Source organism: Rhinopithecus bieti, unplaced genomic scaffold, assembly GCF_001698545.2.
Source record: "Rhinopithecus bieti isolate Rb0 unplaced genomic scaffold, ASM169854v2 scaffold_28456, whole genome shotgun sequence".
NCBI lineage: Eukaryota > Metazoa > Chordata > Mammalia > Primates > Cercopithecidae > Rhinopithecus > Rhinopithecus bieti.
The window spans coordinates 435,099-450,900 of NW_016812403.1; the positions used below are offsets into that span (position 1 = coordinate 435,099).

The 15,802-nt window shown below is 38.9% G+C and overlaps 1 protein-coding gene across 1 annotated transcript in view; it reads right to left on the bottom strand.

Moving 5' to 3' along the window:
• The window catches only part of RIC3 (RIC3 acetylcholine receptor chaperone), a 55,926-nt gene that overhangs the window by 24,342 nt on the left and 15,782 nt on the right, over positions 1–15,802 (bottom strand). The window contains 4 exon segments of the mRNA XM_017896375.1: positions 3,343–3,409; positions 3,412–3,435; positions 4,257–4,335; positions 5,967–6,193. Coding sequence (XP_017751864.1) covers positions 3,343–3,409; positions 3,412–3,435; positions 4,257–4,335; positions 5,967–6,193 — 397 coding nt within the window.

Here is a 15,802-nt window from a genome sequence, read left to right on the forward strand (position 1 = left end):
CATTTGTTGAAACCTTTTCAATAACCTTCTAGCATGTCGTCACTCTATGTATTACTATAAGAGTTATTTTTCTAAAGCACAGCAAATCATGACATTTCTCCTCAAAAGCCTTCACAGTCAAAAATAAGTGTGTGTTGTGGGGGAAGAGAGGACCGAAGTCATAAGGACAGAAATCAGGACACCTCACTTCTGATTCCTAGATCCTTTCCTTAGTCTTTGTGTCCTTGAGATGAACACTGTGCTTAATATCAGACAAAACATGGCACAAGACTGACATTCTAGGATGTTTCATTATTCAACTATGTGTACAGACCTACATCCCTCACAAGTAAAAGCTTTCTGAAAAGTTTTATTAGATAATATCAAAAACTTTCCCCATATTTCTGTTCTTACTTAAGCATTAATGTAAAGTTTCAGAAAGTTTCAGAAGCTGCAGAGTTTTCAAATTTTAAGCCAACATCCTGCAGTTATGGAATATTATATAAAAGGACCTAAGAGGCTGCAAATGAATGTGTCTTCTGCCTTACCCCCAGAAACCCAGAGATGTGATACAATTTTGATCTGACAGAACAAATACTGGAATATTTTGGGCTTTTCTAATAATCATAGGAGCACAGACTTGTAAAGGAACAAATGCCACAGAAACTGAGGTTAAAGGACACAAACTAAGTATAAAAGGGAAAACATGTAGAAACATGGTGCTACGGTTTGAATATTTGTCTCCTCCTATACTCATGTTGAAACTTAACTGCCATTGCAACAGTATTAAGAGGTGGGGCCTTTATGAAGTGATTAGGACATGAGAGCAGAGCCCTCATGAACAGATTAATGCCATTATCTCAGTGGGTTCATTATCCCAAGATGGGCTGTTATAAAGTGGGGCTGGCCTCTGGTGCCTCCCTCTTTTGCATATGCTTGCTTGCCCTTCTGCCTTTCCATCATACGACGATGCAGCAAGAAGACCCTCACCAGATACCTCCTGTAAACCTTGGACTTCACAGCCTCCAGAACCGTGAGCTAAATAAACCTCCATTCTTTATAAATTACACAGTCTGTGGCATTCAGTTATACCAACAGAAAACATACAAACATATGGGCTGCTTAGCCCTTACAGTTTTTAGGGCATAAGTCCCATAGGGCCTACCTGTAAGGATAAAAGATGTTGGATTAAGGAGTGCCAGAGAGAAAAATCACATCTTAGAACTAAAAAATGAGAGATGTGGTAAAGAGCCAGAAGCCATGCTCTCTCCAGTGGGAAGACAGTTGCTCCCCAGTTCCAAAGAGGCAGGGTGGAAAAAGTTTTACACAATCTTTGCCATGCTACAGGCTTCAATCAATATGTTCCCACAGAGTCCACACCTCAGCATCTTACAAAAAGTAAACATTTTGGGCTAGGACCTGTGGCCCCTGAAATGAGACAGTACAACTCCAGATGTAGTACAACAAGGAGATGTAAATCTGGCATGAAGAGGACAGACAGTAGTTAGAGGTTATAATATTGCATCCCTGGCTTGGGCTATAGATAGATCATGCACATGGGTTGAATGGTAGAGTAATTTGAGTTAAGGGAGTCTGTTACTCAACAATAAATAAAAATGAGAAAATATCTTCATGTGGTCTCTTACCCCAAGCTCCAGGAGTTGGGTCTCCCAAGTGAGAGGTCCTGCCCACGGGTATTCATCTACGGTTTTCAAGACCCTTAGGTGTGGCCTGGGGTTTCCAATGGCCCAGGTGAGTGTACAGATATTTTTTCAGACCTAACTGTCTATAATAGCCTGGGTAGTTCTCCACCCAGACTGTAGGTGGGAGCTACATGGTTAGGGCAGAAAAGGCCAGAAAAGTATAATTGCACAAATTGGTTTAGTCACACTCATACAAATAGTCATATGTTAGATAATGTACACAAAGCATTTAGTTCAGAGTGTGGTCCTTAGTAAGTGTTCGGTAAATATCTATTATTATTATACACTCACAAAGATATATTCATGTATCTATACAACTTTGGGAAACATTCCAGATAGTAACTCCGCTTTCCAGATAAAAAGAAGGTCAAGGCTCCTAGGCCCACACAGGCAAGGTTCATCCTCATAAATGTCATTTCAACAGCACTGCAGATGTTGCAGGGAAAAGCCACGTCAGGAGGCTGCAATCTGAGGATACCCACTCTCTTATATCCAGCCAAACAGAGGCAAGGCTGAAGCCAGTGAACACAGAAAGGGCACAGGGTACTAGCACTATAAAGGATGGCAAATACAGGCTAAGATAGAGCAACGAATTTCTTGGGGCAAAAAGTACACAGTGTGCCCACAAAGATGCAGGAGGGACATTTCAACACTTCCTTCTGCATGGGATTCTGCCACTCACCCTAACATTCTCCCTCCATCCTTGCCAGAAGACCTAGCTGAAACTGAACCCCTCTTTGTCCTCAATCTTACATTCTGGTTTTTTTTTCCTGGCCTTTCTACATCCACGTTTTCTTGGTGGTTGTCCACTTCTATCAACGTCCTGAAGCCACCTTTTCAGATCCTCAGCCACCCTAGTAGCAAGAGGAGTATCTTCCCTTTGGGACATTCTAAATGGCTAGTTTGGCTCTTAACATCTAATTTACATGTCTAAGTCTGTGCTGGCACAGTTGACACAAACACGAATGCCTAATGTGATCACACTAGCTCTCTTCTCTCATTTTGTCTCAAGTAGAAAGCATCATGTTCAATAACGTGGTTTTACTTAAAATTATACCTATTTTAGACAGCTAGGAAAGTTTCTTTCTTAAATCCTAGTTATTTCACCCCATAGGAGTTACTCACAAATTTATTCACTTTCACAATAATTTGCACAACACTAAACTTTTGAAAACTAAGATTGCTTGACAGTATGTGAATGAAAAATGTTAAATGATAAAGAATACGTAAATGACACATTCACAATTTAAAAACTGACAGTACATAAAATGAAAATAAGCGGTCTATTTATCCAAAAAAAGCATAATTTTGAATTTTCTTTTCTTTTTTTGAGACAGAATTTTGCTCTTGTTGCCCAGGCTAGGGTGCAAGGGCACAATCTCGGTTCACTGCAACCTCTGCCTCCCAAGTTCAAGCGATTCTCCTGCCTCAGCCGCTCAAGTAGCTGGGATTACAGGTGTGCACCTCCATGCCTGGCTAATTTTGTATTTTCAGTAGAAACGGTTTCATCATGTTGGTCAGGATGGTCTCAAACTCCTGACCTCAGATGATCCACCCACCTCAGCCTCCCAAAGTGGGATTCCAGGCCTCAGCCACCACTCCCAGCCTGAATTGATTTTCTAAATGAGAATAGTCTGAGTCCTGTTACATGAAAACCTACCTCTCACCATTAGGTCCCACTCTGTTGATTAATTTTTCCATAGCTGCTTCTGTCTCTTTCAGTTTTCTTGCAGTTGAGCAAGCTCAAAACTGGCTGAAAATAAGCAACAGTCTAAGAACCATCACAGACAACTCCCTAAACCTGTTAAAGAGACCACAAATTTTTAAAAAACTATTGTACTGTTGCACTTCCCATTACTATCTCATTGAAGAACACAGCAGTTTTATTGAAGGATTCTGTGAATATTTAAGATTTCCAAAAAGGATGCAAAGTGTGACTGGGATATTTAGTTTCATAGAAAATCCAGAAGTAAATCCAAAAAGCAGTTACAGCCCAGATAAACATGATTTCCTGCAATGCTTTTGCCAAGTCTCTCTTTTGTGTGTGGAAAATTTTTCATAGGTTATTTTCCTGACATACATTCTAGTCTATAGATTCTTTGAGGAAAGAGCCATGTTGTATAAATTTAATTTCCCCAGAGAACACAGAATATTCTAGTTGTGTAATAAGTATCTGATGGCCATGTTTCAAGAGTCAGAAGTGTTAAACTCTTTCCCTAGATCTAAAAACTGATTTTGGCAATGATATGATTTCTCTGCCTCCACTTTCCTCTCTGCTACCCATATTTTGAAGTCTGAAAATGAGAAGTAATTCATTCCAAATGTGAAATATTAATTTGCTAATACATAAAAAAGTGAACTGATGGTTCTATACTTTTTATAGCTATCCCTCCCTTAAAACCCCAACATCAATATAAAAACTTTTGAGAATTCCCAGAACTAAGGCAAAAATGGCATCAGATTACTTTGGAGCAACTTTTGAGAAATGCTTTTAAGACATACCCACAGACTGTCCCTGTGGCTATAAAACTGACTCAATAATAACCTGTGAATATACTGAGAAGGGGCACTTACTAATGTTCCTGTGGGTGTTTCCAGGTGTGGCAGTAGAGCATTTCCCACCATCCTCTGCGGCTATTTTCCCCTTTGAGAGCTGAGAATTGAAGGAGGTATAGCAACAGCAACTCAGAACCTCAAAGTCACGGAAACCCTCATATCAAGTAAAAAAAAAAAGTTGGGAAACAAAATCAAGTCAGAAATGAAATCAAATAGCAACACTAGAGAAATATCTCAAAAAAAAAAAAAAAAAAAAAAAAAAAAAAACACCAAAAGATGAGAAGGTTTCCAAGTAAAAAATTATCAAGGCACAAGTGTAAACAGTAAAGTAGAGGTTCCTCTTCAAAGAGACTTTCCTCCCCATCTAATTAGGAATAGTAACTTCTCTTAGAAGCAAAATTTATTCAAGGACCTGTGCTAACATGCTTAGATATCTGCTAGCTGCAATAAAGAAATCACGGTACTTTATGTTCTTAGCTCCCACAATTTAGCCTAAATATTTGCCCTGGCATGCTTATACTGGTCCAAGCAAGCATTAGGTCATAGCCTGTTCCTCATCCTTATTTGAAGGTGTTTTACCTTTTCAGCGTTCCACAAGTTACTTCCTCCTTCCTTTGTTCTCCTCTGCCTTTGCCTCTTTTAAAAAGTTCTAAGTCACTAGCCAATCAGCACAAATACAGAATGTGAGGTCCCGTTCCAACCAATGGAAACCGGGCACAGCAGTAAGGTGGATTCATGAGGTTATAAATGACCATCTCCTTTGTTCGGTGTACTCTTGTGGCAAAACTGCTGGTGAGTGTAACCTTTCTGCAGAAAGTAAAAATGGCCTTGCTGAGGAAATTAAATTTATGTTCAAGTGCTATTTCTTTACGGCACCAGGGAACAAGCATTTCTAACACAAGGAAAAAATCTCCCTACAGGTCATCTTCCTTGCTCATGCTCATCTAAAATGGATGTGTGGCACCCTACAGGCATTCTTACAGACTCAACTCAGACTGCCTGCAGAATTCCTGGGCAAGAAAGAACTCATCTTATTGAAGCTTACTCTAGACAGGAGGGCAAAGTGAAGCTTCTGCCTCTACTTCACAGTACAGGGGCCCGGGACCTGCAAAGGCCTGCCTGGAGGTGGAACTTAACTGAGGGTCTGCTTTAAAGAACCCACACCCATGTCTCCCCAGAGCTAGGAAATATCAGGCTTAATTTCAGGATGGACAGTTCTGTCTTAGGAGAATTGTTGGAGATAATATTAAAAACAGCATCTCATATTCCTGTGGAGAAAAAAGGAGGACAAAGTGTGTTATTCGGCCTTAACAATGGCTATTTGGAAATCACTGTGCCAATCCCAATACATTCTTCTTAGAAAATCTTTATTCCTTTTCAGCCTGTAAAGATATTCAATTTTTTGTTTGTTTTTTGTTTTTTTTTTGGTGGGGAACTGCTTTGAATTGTATCACTCACTGGATTAAGAACCAAAAGATCCAGGTTCAAGTCCTAGTTCTGCCTTGTTAGTTGTGAATTTTGGGGCAAAACACTTAAACACTGAGTAAATACTTCTTATGTGAAACTGAAATAATGGCTATCCTAAGTACCTCACGAAGAGGAGGCAAGATTTAAAGAGATGATGGACTTGAAATAATTTTATAAACTGTAAAAAGTTTTAATGTAGACTGATTTTTATTGCCATATTATATTTCATTGATGTAATATGATTAGGATGATTCTACTTACCTTAAATAGAATGTACAGTATATATAAAAAAATCCCAAAACCGTAGATTGGAATAATCTGCCCCATCAGGCCTCTTCCACTACCTCCTCCTCCAGCACCTCCGCCTGATGCTTTGGCCTTTGCAAATGCCTCTGCAAGGTGAGACCTCTGGAAACGAGCCCCAGGAGTCTGGCCACCTGTGGGTACCTGGTGATGATGCATCATAGGAGGAAATCGGCCCAATTTTCCTGAGAAAATAATAATCAGTTTTTATCTCTTTACTACTTTAAAGATGGCTATCATGAAAACACCAAATCATTAAGGTATAAATAACAGAAGCCAACTCAAACTAAGTTTAAGAAAAAAAAGGGAACTTAATTAAAAGGATATAGAGGTATCACACAGATCCTAAATATGATGTGATCATCTCTAGTTGTTCACCAAACCCATTTTCTCATCCTTCTGGGTCCTTAGCTAGACCACATTTTTCAGACTCCCATACAGTTAAATATGCCCATGTAACTGAGTTCCAGCCAAGGAATGTAAATAACTGTGCTAGCTCAAGGCCTGGTCTATAAAACCTCCCTTGTTATTCAACTCCATGATCATTACTCTTCTGCAGCATGGATGCTGACACCAAGGGGGACCTTGGAAGCCATGGGTAGAAAATGGCAAAACCTCCATCAACCTGGACTAACCTAAATAACTATGTAGTACAGAGCCCTCCACTGCTGCCACCTCACTTAGAGTCATCTGGATCTGTCTGTATGAGTGAGAAATCAACTTCTATTGTGTTAGGGTCATTACACACTGTGGAATCTATTTGTTACAGCAGTTAGCCACCCCTAACTAATACAGATAAGAAAATACAATGCAGTCTCAGGAGAAAAGAGAACTAGAAACTGGAAAGCCATCAGGATCCAGGACAGGTACTTTCACATTCTAGCTCAATCTCTCTCCCTCTCTATGGGATCGTAAGGTTTTTTCTTTGTTTTTCTGTGCACATCTTCTTTATTCCTTCTCTGCAGACCATTTCTCTAGCTTCTTTGTGAACACAGGGCAAGATGGTCACTCCCACCCCTCAATCTGCATGTTCTTCAACAGCCTAGCTGAGACATCCTAATTTCGAATTCCTTGGAGGAAGACTTTAAGTACTCAGCTTGGGTAGGTATACATCTCTTTCCAATCAGCTATAGCTAAGCAGACAGGATTCATGTAGCACAAACAGGGTGTAAAAGGGGCTCAATCTTGTGAGTGGAAGAGCAGGGATTGGAGGGAGGGGCGAGGGGCAGAGGCAAGGGGAAGTGTTACAACTATTTTCTTGCATTTTTTTTCCTCCATCAAGAGCAATCAAAAGTAAACACCAACTACCAGAAAGGAATCTTCAAATGGCCAAATAAACAGGCTTGTATGAAAAACCACTGGGAGATAACATTACAGAACAGAAAATACTAGAGAGCATAAATAACACTCTAAATAACACTCTAAAAATAGAAATTAAAAATATTGTTGGATTTGATGAACAAAATTGACAAAGATGTGGAGAGGCATTAATCCTCATGCACTGTGGGTAAGTGATACAGATATTCTGCCTAGTGATCTGGCTGTATATACACACCCTGTGATCCAATGATCCCACTCTGGTGAGTAAATCCCACAGAAAATCTCAAATAAGGTTATATATATGTGAATTACAGACTTCATAGACCTATGTGAGAATATTTGCTGTGACAATAGTGCAGTAGGGAGTTTGAAGTTAACACTCATTTCCTTAACTGGAAGAATGGAAAATCAAAATGGAGTGAATACAAATATGGAATTCTACATAGCTTTGGAAACCACACTTTAGACACACCTACAGCGACATGAATACATCTTTAAAAAACATAGCATTAGGTTAAGAATAAGCAAATACCATTATGTAGGTTGAAAACACACATATCTTTCAAGCAAATGTGGATATAAAGACATAAACACATTAGAGTAGGTGCATATGAACAGGAAAGGGAACTGGAATGTGGGTTGAGGATAAAGGACTAAAAGAATAAAACAAGAAAGTAACTTGTACTAACAAAGTTAATAAAATGCTATAAACTCAGAACTGTCTTTAAGTTGTCGATGAAGAGTCAAACTCTAAAACATTTCAAGAGACTTATTCTGAGCTAAATACGAGTGACCATGGCCCATGACACAGCCCTCAGGAGGTCCTAAGAACATGTGCCCAAGGCGGTTAGGGTGCAGCTTGGTTTTATACATTTTAGAGAGGCATGAGACTTCAATCAAATACATTGGTTTGGTCCAAAAAGGGAGGATAATTTGAAGGGTGGGTGGGCTGGGGTGGGGGGTGCTTCTAGCCTATCGGTAGATTTTAAAATTTTCTGGTTGACAATTGGTTGAGTTTATCTAAAGACCTGGGATCAACAGAAAGGAAATGTTTAGGTTAAGATAAAGGGTTGTGGCAACCAGTTTTTCCAAGTTTTACTGTGCAGAAGCAGCTCTGAGCAGACTTCTGAGGGAATAGGTTGTGAAATGTTTCTTACATGAAAGGAAAATATCATGCGCCCCTTCAAGGCGGGGAATTGGTCCTGGCAAATCTGCCTCCCATTTCTGTTCAAAGTCATCTGTCTGCTTACTGAGATAGATGCATATCTGATTGCCTCCTTTGGAAAGGCTAATCAGAAATTCAAAAGAATGCAACCACTCCTCTCTCACCTATTTGTGACCTGGAAGCCCCTTCACCACTTTAAGTCTTCCTGCCTTTGTTTCAAGTTATCCCGCCTTTCCAGACCAAACCAATGTATTTCTTATACATACTGACTGATGTATCATGTCTCCCTAAAATGTACAAAACTAAGCTGTGCCCTGACCACCTTGGGCACATGTCGTCAGGACTTCCTAAGGCTGTATCATGGATGCACGTCCTGAACCTTGGCAAAATAAACTTTCTAAATTAACTGAGATCTGTCTCAGATTTTGGGTGTTTACACTTATCAGACTTAAAAGGTTGCCTTAGTTGATTATCTCCTGGGTCTGAAAAGAAAGAAAGAAAAAACAGTGGGTGGAAAGGAGATTCACTATAGAATGTGGACCTTTCCCATAAGAGACAACCTTGCAGGGCAGTTTCAAGATATGGCAAGGAAATATATTTGTGGTTAAAATATTTTTATTTATTTTCTTATTTGTTATGTGAAGTTATGCCAGAGTCAGGTGGGAAAGCGGGCTAGATTATATGGTGTGAAATAAAACCCCTCTGATGAGACTTCACAGTTTGTAGGGTGTGACTCCCAAGGCCCAAATTCCTTAGGTAGGAATTTGGGTAAGATTTTTTGTTTGTTTGTTTTGAGCGGGAGTCTTGCTCTGTCACCGGGTTGGAGTGCAGTGGCACGATCTCCGCTCATTGCAACCTCCGACTCCCTGGTTCAAGTGATTCTCCTGCCTCAGCCTCCTGAGTAGCTGGGATTACAGGCATGCACCACCATGTCCAGCAAATTTTTGTGTTTTTAGTAGAAATGGGGTTTCACCATGTTGGCCAGGATGGTCTCGATCTCCTAACCTCATGATCTGCCCCCCTCGGTCTCCCAAAGTGCTGGGATTACAGGCATGAGCCCACTGCGCCTGGCTGAATTTGGGTAAGATTTAAAAAATCAGAATTTAGTTCTCAGTCAACTCTGCTCCTGAGGTAAGAAAGAAGGTGGGTGGGCAGGCAGGCTTGGAAGTTGCCTTCTGCCTTGTATCCTTTCTCAGCCAAGCTCCACTCCAGTGATACTCCTTTTCCTCTCAATATTGACTTTAAGTGACATGGAAAATTTTGAAAATAAATACTTCTTTTTAAGAGTAGTCAGCAACAGAAGCAGATCTTTAGACAGTAAAATAAGGAAATCCTTTGTTCTGGATGCTGGTGACTATGCCCCTTTTAAATTTCCAAGGATCTTAGTATATCAAATGATGAGTACTGGCTTTGGCTATCACGCACCTTCAAAAGCATGCCTGGTCAGCATTCAGGAAGCTAACTTTTCTCTTGAGAGAATCTGATATATCAGGTGGCTAATGTTCAATAAACTAGATCTAATATTTGTAGTAATATGTTGTGGAACTTCACCTTACTGTGTTGAGAATATTATCTTCAAATCTGATATAAAACAAAATATTAAAATTAAAACAGGTAATTATATAAAAGCATTATTTTGCATCTCTAAAATTTAAGAATGACATTACACATCTCCCCCAAAACTTTTATAGATCTGTCAGCCAGGAAGATTTATAGGATACCTATTATGTTCAAGATTCTGCCATATGCAAGAAAAGAAGAGAGCGATAAAGGTAATAGAAACAATAGTTCCCACATGGAACAATGCCTTCAAAACCAGAATATCTTAAACAAAGACATAAATAACAGCAGCAGCAGGGTGTCAAGGACCTTATTACTAGATAAACTAAATATTCAAGTATTGAAAAGATGCAAAATATTTATTTTAAAAAAAGAGGAGTTGGCTGGGCGTGGTGGCTCACACCTGTAATCCCAGCATTTTGGGAGGCTGAGGTGGGCGGATCACAAGGTCAGGAGATCAAGACCATCCTGGCTAACACAGTGAAACCCTGTCTCTACTAAAAATAAAAATTAGCCGGGATTAGTGGTGGGTGCCTGTAGTCCCAGCTACTTGGGAGGCTGAGGCAGGAGAATGGCGTGAACCTGGGAGGTGGAGCTTGCAGTGAGCCAAGATCGCACCACTGCATTCCAGCCTGGGTGACAGAGCAAGACTCTCTCAAAAAAATAAACAAAATAAAAAAATAAAAAATAACAAAAAGAGGAGTCAAATGGAGTCAATCACTGAAGGGAAAGAATAGGAGAGAAGCGAAAGCACACCAGGAGGAAAGAAAGAGTGTGTACATGAGATTGAGAACAAAGAAACCATTAAGTAGGACTTACTACCAAGTTAGCTTGGCCCCATTTAGGGAAGTAACAAGAGATAAGGAGAAGTAAAGATGGGGAGGAGTTAAAATGCTAACTTGTGTGGTATATAAATTTGATACAGTGAACATTGATGAGAAGTACTTGATGGGGATTAATCTAGCAGCTGAATATAGGGCCTAATACAGACAGAAACTAGGATCTGGGAAAACATCAAAAAGGCTATTATAGTAATTTAGCACTGAGATGCAAATCTCTGAGGTGGTGGCTAGAACTATAAAAAGGAAAGGCTAGGTCTATAAACTGAAAATAAAATTCTAAGCCCACTAACTGACTGATGGGTCACCTCTTGGCCAAGGGGACCCCAGAGTAACCTTGAAAACTAAAGTCTTGGCTACGATAGGATTGGGGATTCCAACCCACCTCATTATACCCCTTCCCTCGCAAACCACTATTAGCCTTTCTTCCCTAACTACCAAACAGAAACCAGCCATTTCAAAAAACTCCATCACTGCTATCAACCAACCACCTGATGCTGTCCCTCCTTTTTTGCCTGATAAGAGACTACCAACCACAGAATGGTTCTGGCTAGTCTACAAAGAATGCACAGTAAGGGTTTTCATGTCTTCTGCTTCACCTTTTGATGTCAGAGGGCTGAAAACTCCACTCTCTGACCACACTATTACTGCCATTTTGTGTGTATGAGACCCATGAAGGACATGCTTCTCCTTTCATAAATATGCATGACTTCCCCAACAGCTTATTGAATATGTATATATGGCCACCCTGCTCAGCATGAATTCCTGTTCCCTTTGCCCATCCCTCCAAGTGTGTGTTTCTGCTTATGGCTGGATGCTACACTTCCCAGCCTGTCAGAATGGTCACCCTGAAGGTTGTAACCCTTTATAAAAAATAAAGTCTCCTCTTCTCTTCTAAATTTATAAATCATATTTTTTAAGTTAACTTGTCCAAGGTCTATTAATTACCATGTAATCAGTGCCATTTAACACTGAACAAAATATAGAGTTCATGAAGGAGGAGTCAGAAAACTCTAAGATCAAGAGTTTAAGATAGAGAAGATAATAAAGAAACTTGGAAGGCTTACTGTTAGGGAACAATTGAATATATATTTTTCATACATTATATTCCAGGTGTTGATGGAATACAGAAAAAAATTTTTTTATTATACTGCATTTAGGCTTAAGAGGAAACTCTAAGCTACCTAAATGACAAAGCTAATTAAAATTGAGTGAATGGTTCCCAATACCAAAAGGCTGGAAGAATATTGTATTTATGTGGAAAAAAGAGAAAGAAAAGAAAGATGCACTAGCCAAAGATGACTAGAAACAAACCAGTATCATAAAAGGCAGAGGAGGATAAAATTGAAGGCAACTGAGAAGCCTGGAAACAGATAAACTAATGGCAATCCTTGTTTTCAGACACAATATATTCTTGAGAAATGGATGGCCATAACATGAAATCCTGACTGTCCACCTGTTTAGACAATAACAGAAACCAAAGTACTACAAAGCCTCAGAGTCAAAGGGGGCCTTAAAAGTCATCCAGTCTTAATAAACAGTGTGGGGACAGCTAGATATTCACATGTAAAAGAAGAAAATTGGACCCCATCTCATACCATATACAAAAATTAACTCAAAATCGATTAAAGACCTAATTATAAGAGCTAAAACTTTAAAATCTTAGAGGAAAACATAGACATAAATCTTTGTGACTGTGGATTAGGGGTTTCTAAGGACACCAAAAGCACAAACAACAAAACAAAAGGTAGGCAAAGTTGATGTCATCAAAATTTAAAACTCTGGTGCTGCAAATGACACCATTAAGAAAGTGAAGACAACACACTGAGTGGGAGAAAATATTTGCTAATTATGCATCTGAAAAGGGTTAGTATCAAAATATATAAAGAATTCTTACCATGCAACATTAAAAAGACAAATAACCCAAGTAAAAATGAGCAATTGTGGCCAGGTGCGGGGGCTCATGCTTGTAATCCCAGCACTTTGGGAGGCTGAGGTGGGCAGATCATTTGAGGTAAGGAGTTCAAGACCAGCCTGGCCAACATGGTGAAACCTCGTCTCTACTAAAAATACAAAAAAATTAGCTGGGTGTGGTGGTGCATGCCTGTAATTCCAGCTACTTGGGAGGCTGAGGCAGGAGAATCGCTTGAACCCAGGAGACGGAGGATGCAATGAGCAGAGATCACGCCATTGCACTCCAGCCTGGGTGACAGAAGTGAGACTAGGTCTCAAAAATTTCTCCAAAGAAGACAAACAAATGTCCAATAAGCACAGAAAAGGATGCTTAACACCATTCGCCACCAAGGAAATGCAAATTAAACTCACGAGGAGATACCACTTCACACTAACTAGGATGGCTATAATGAAAAAGATAATAGCAAGTGTTTGAGGTATGTAAAGAAAAAGGAACTCTCATACGCTGCTAGTGGCAACGTAAAACAGTGCAGCTGCTTTGGAAAACAGTCTGGCGGTTTCTCAAAAGGTTAAACACAGAGGAACCATATGACCCAGAAATTCCACTCTTAGGTATACACCCAGGAATATATACTCACACAAAAACTTGTATACAAATGTTCACAGAGGCATTATTCATAGTATCTAAATGTCCATCAACTGATGAATGGATAAATAAAATGTAGTATATCCACGCAACACAGTATTATCCAGCCATAAAAAGGAATAAAGTACTGATCCATACTACAACATGGGTGAACTCTGAAAATATTGTAAGTGAATACAGCCAGCCATGGAAAACCACATATTACACAGTTCCATTAAAATGAAATATCCAGAATAGGCAAGTCTATAGAGACAGAAAGTAGACTAGTGATTACCTAGAGCTGGGATTTGGAGGGGTGCAGAGGAGGGAAAAAGTGACTGCCTAATGTGTATGAAGTTTTTGGTGGGGAGGTGTGTAATTTAAAAAGTTCTAAAATTGACTGTAGTGATAGTTGCACAACTCTATGAATACACTAAAAACTACAGTGACTGTACATTTTAAATAGGTGAATTGCATGGTATGTAAATTCTTTCTCAACAAAACTTTTTTTTTAAAGCCAGCTAGTCTAACCACCTGTGTTTAATACACTCATATGCTTCAAATTGTGGTCCTGATTCTGCTGTATACCACAGGATAGAAAACAATGCTTTCCCCAGGAAGTTCATGCTACCTGTACACAGCTCTGACTGATAGGACTGTCTTTATATAGAGTTGATGAATGAGTAACAGGAGTAAGAAAGAAAACAAAAAATAGGGTTTCAAAAAGCAACAATGAATGAATCATGATGAGGTCAGAAGAAACCTATGTTAGAACTGATTAAAGAAGTTATTGATAAGGAAACTTGTATAAGAATTAAGAAGGTTACTGATAATATCAAAGAGGTGTTGAAAAAGTAAAAAATACTATTTTCAAAGACAGAAGAGAGATTTAGAGAGCAATGGAACATATAGACTAGATAGCAAAAAATATGTTTTATATCCTAGAAGAAATCTGAGTACTTTATATTTGGTATTATTGTTCACATATTTACTGCTGAGCACTAAACAATGTGACAGACAATGTGTCAGGCTCTGAGATTAGAATGACAAATAGAACAGGATCTCTGTCTTTAAAAAGAGCTTACAGACAAGGAGCATAATTACAATGACATAGTAACTCTACCTTAACCGTCAAATCCAATGGCTTTTTCTCAGTTCTCACTCTTAATTTTCTGCAATACAAAAAAGTGATTATCACACAGTGGTCATTCAATAAATACTGGATTAATCTGAATAAATTCTTGACAATTTTTCCTGCCTTAATCTCTATGGCACATTACTCTTCTCTTTTTCCACTTGTCCTTCAACCTATTCCTTCTCAATCTCTTTCACTGGTTCTTCTTTAATCCCCTTCCCCAATACTTTGTCTCAGCCTGTTCTTTCTTTATACTTTCCTTTGGCAAACTCATTTATTCAAGGAATACACTGGAATTTCCAAATGTGTACTTCTAGTTCTAACTTTTCCCCCAAGCTCTTGTCTCTTATCTCTAAATTCAATTAGTATATGTCTTCTTGTATGTCTACCATCTCAAGCCTAAAAACGAACTCATCTTCACCTCCTAAAACCTGCTCTCCTCTTGCATTTCCTTTCTTTATAGATTCATTCTCTCCAACCTTTAGGCTTGAGACCTACAACATCTGCTACCTGTGACACTTAAGATGGTAGGCAACAATGACAACACTGCATTTGGCAAAGATTTCTCTTCTTGTAAAGTTAACAGGCCTCAACAGGTAGCAACCTCACCTCTTGGATCTTGGTACCACCATGTTTCTTAAAACTGAATAGCCCAGAATCTATAAAAAGTTAATGATTATAAAACATTTGGAAATTTCTAGTGGGAATTTTTTTTTACAAAAGAAAAATTTAAAACTATGAAATATGCCAGGTATATAAAAGTATAGATAATTTATGAACACTTGTATATCCACCGCCCAAATATAACTGAAGTCCCTTGTGTACTTTTCCCCCACACCCTCTCTGAGATAAACACCATTCTGATTTTGGTGCTTATTATTAGAATGCGTGCTTTTAGATTTTACTGCATAACTATGCATCTATAAACAATATATAAGCTTCTATAAACAACATATAATATTGCCTTGAATGTTTTAAAGCTTCATATTGTGGATAGGCAGTGGTGACGGTTGCACAACAATGTGAATGTACTTAACACTACTGAACTGTTTACCTCAAAATGCTTACCACAATTTAAAAAATTCCTTTATATTATGGGATTATATTGGACACAGACTTCTCCAACTTTCCTCTTCTGTCTTTTTTTCCAGAGGGGGAATCAACACTTTGGCCAATAAATGTATCCATGTTGATATGTATAGCTCTAGCTGATTCATTTAAACTGCAATATAGCAT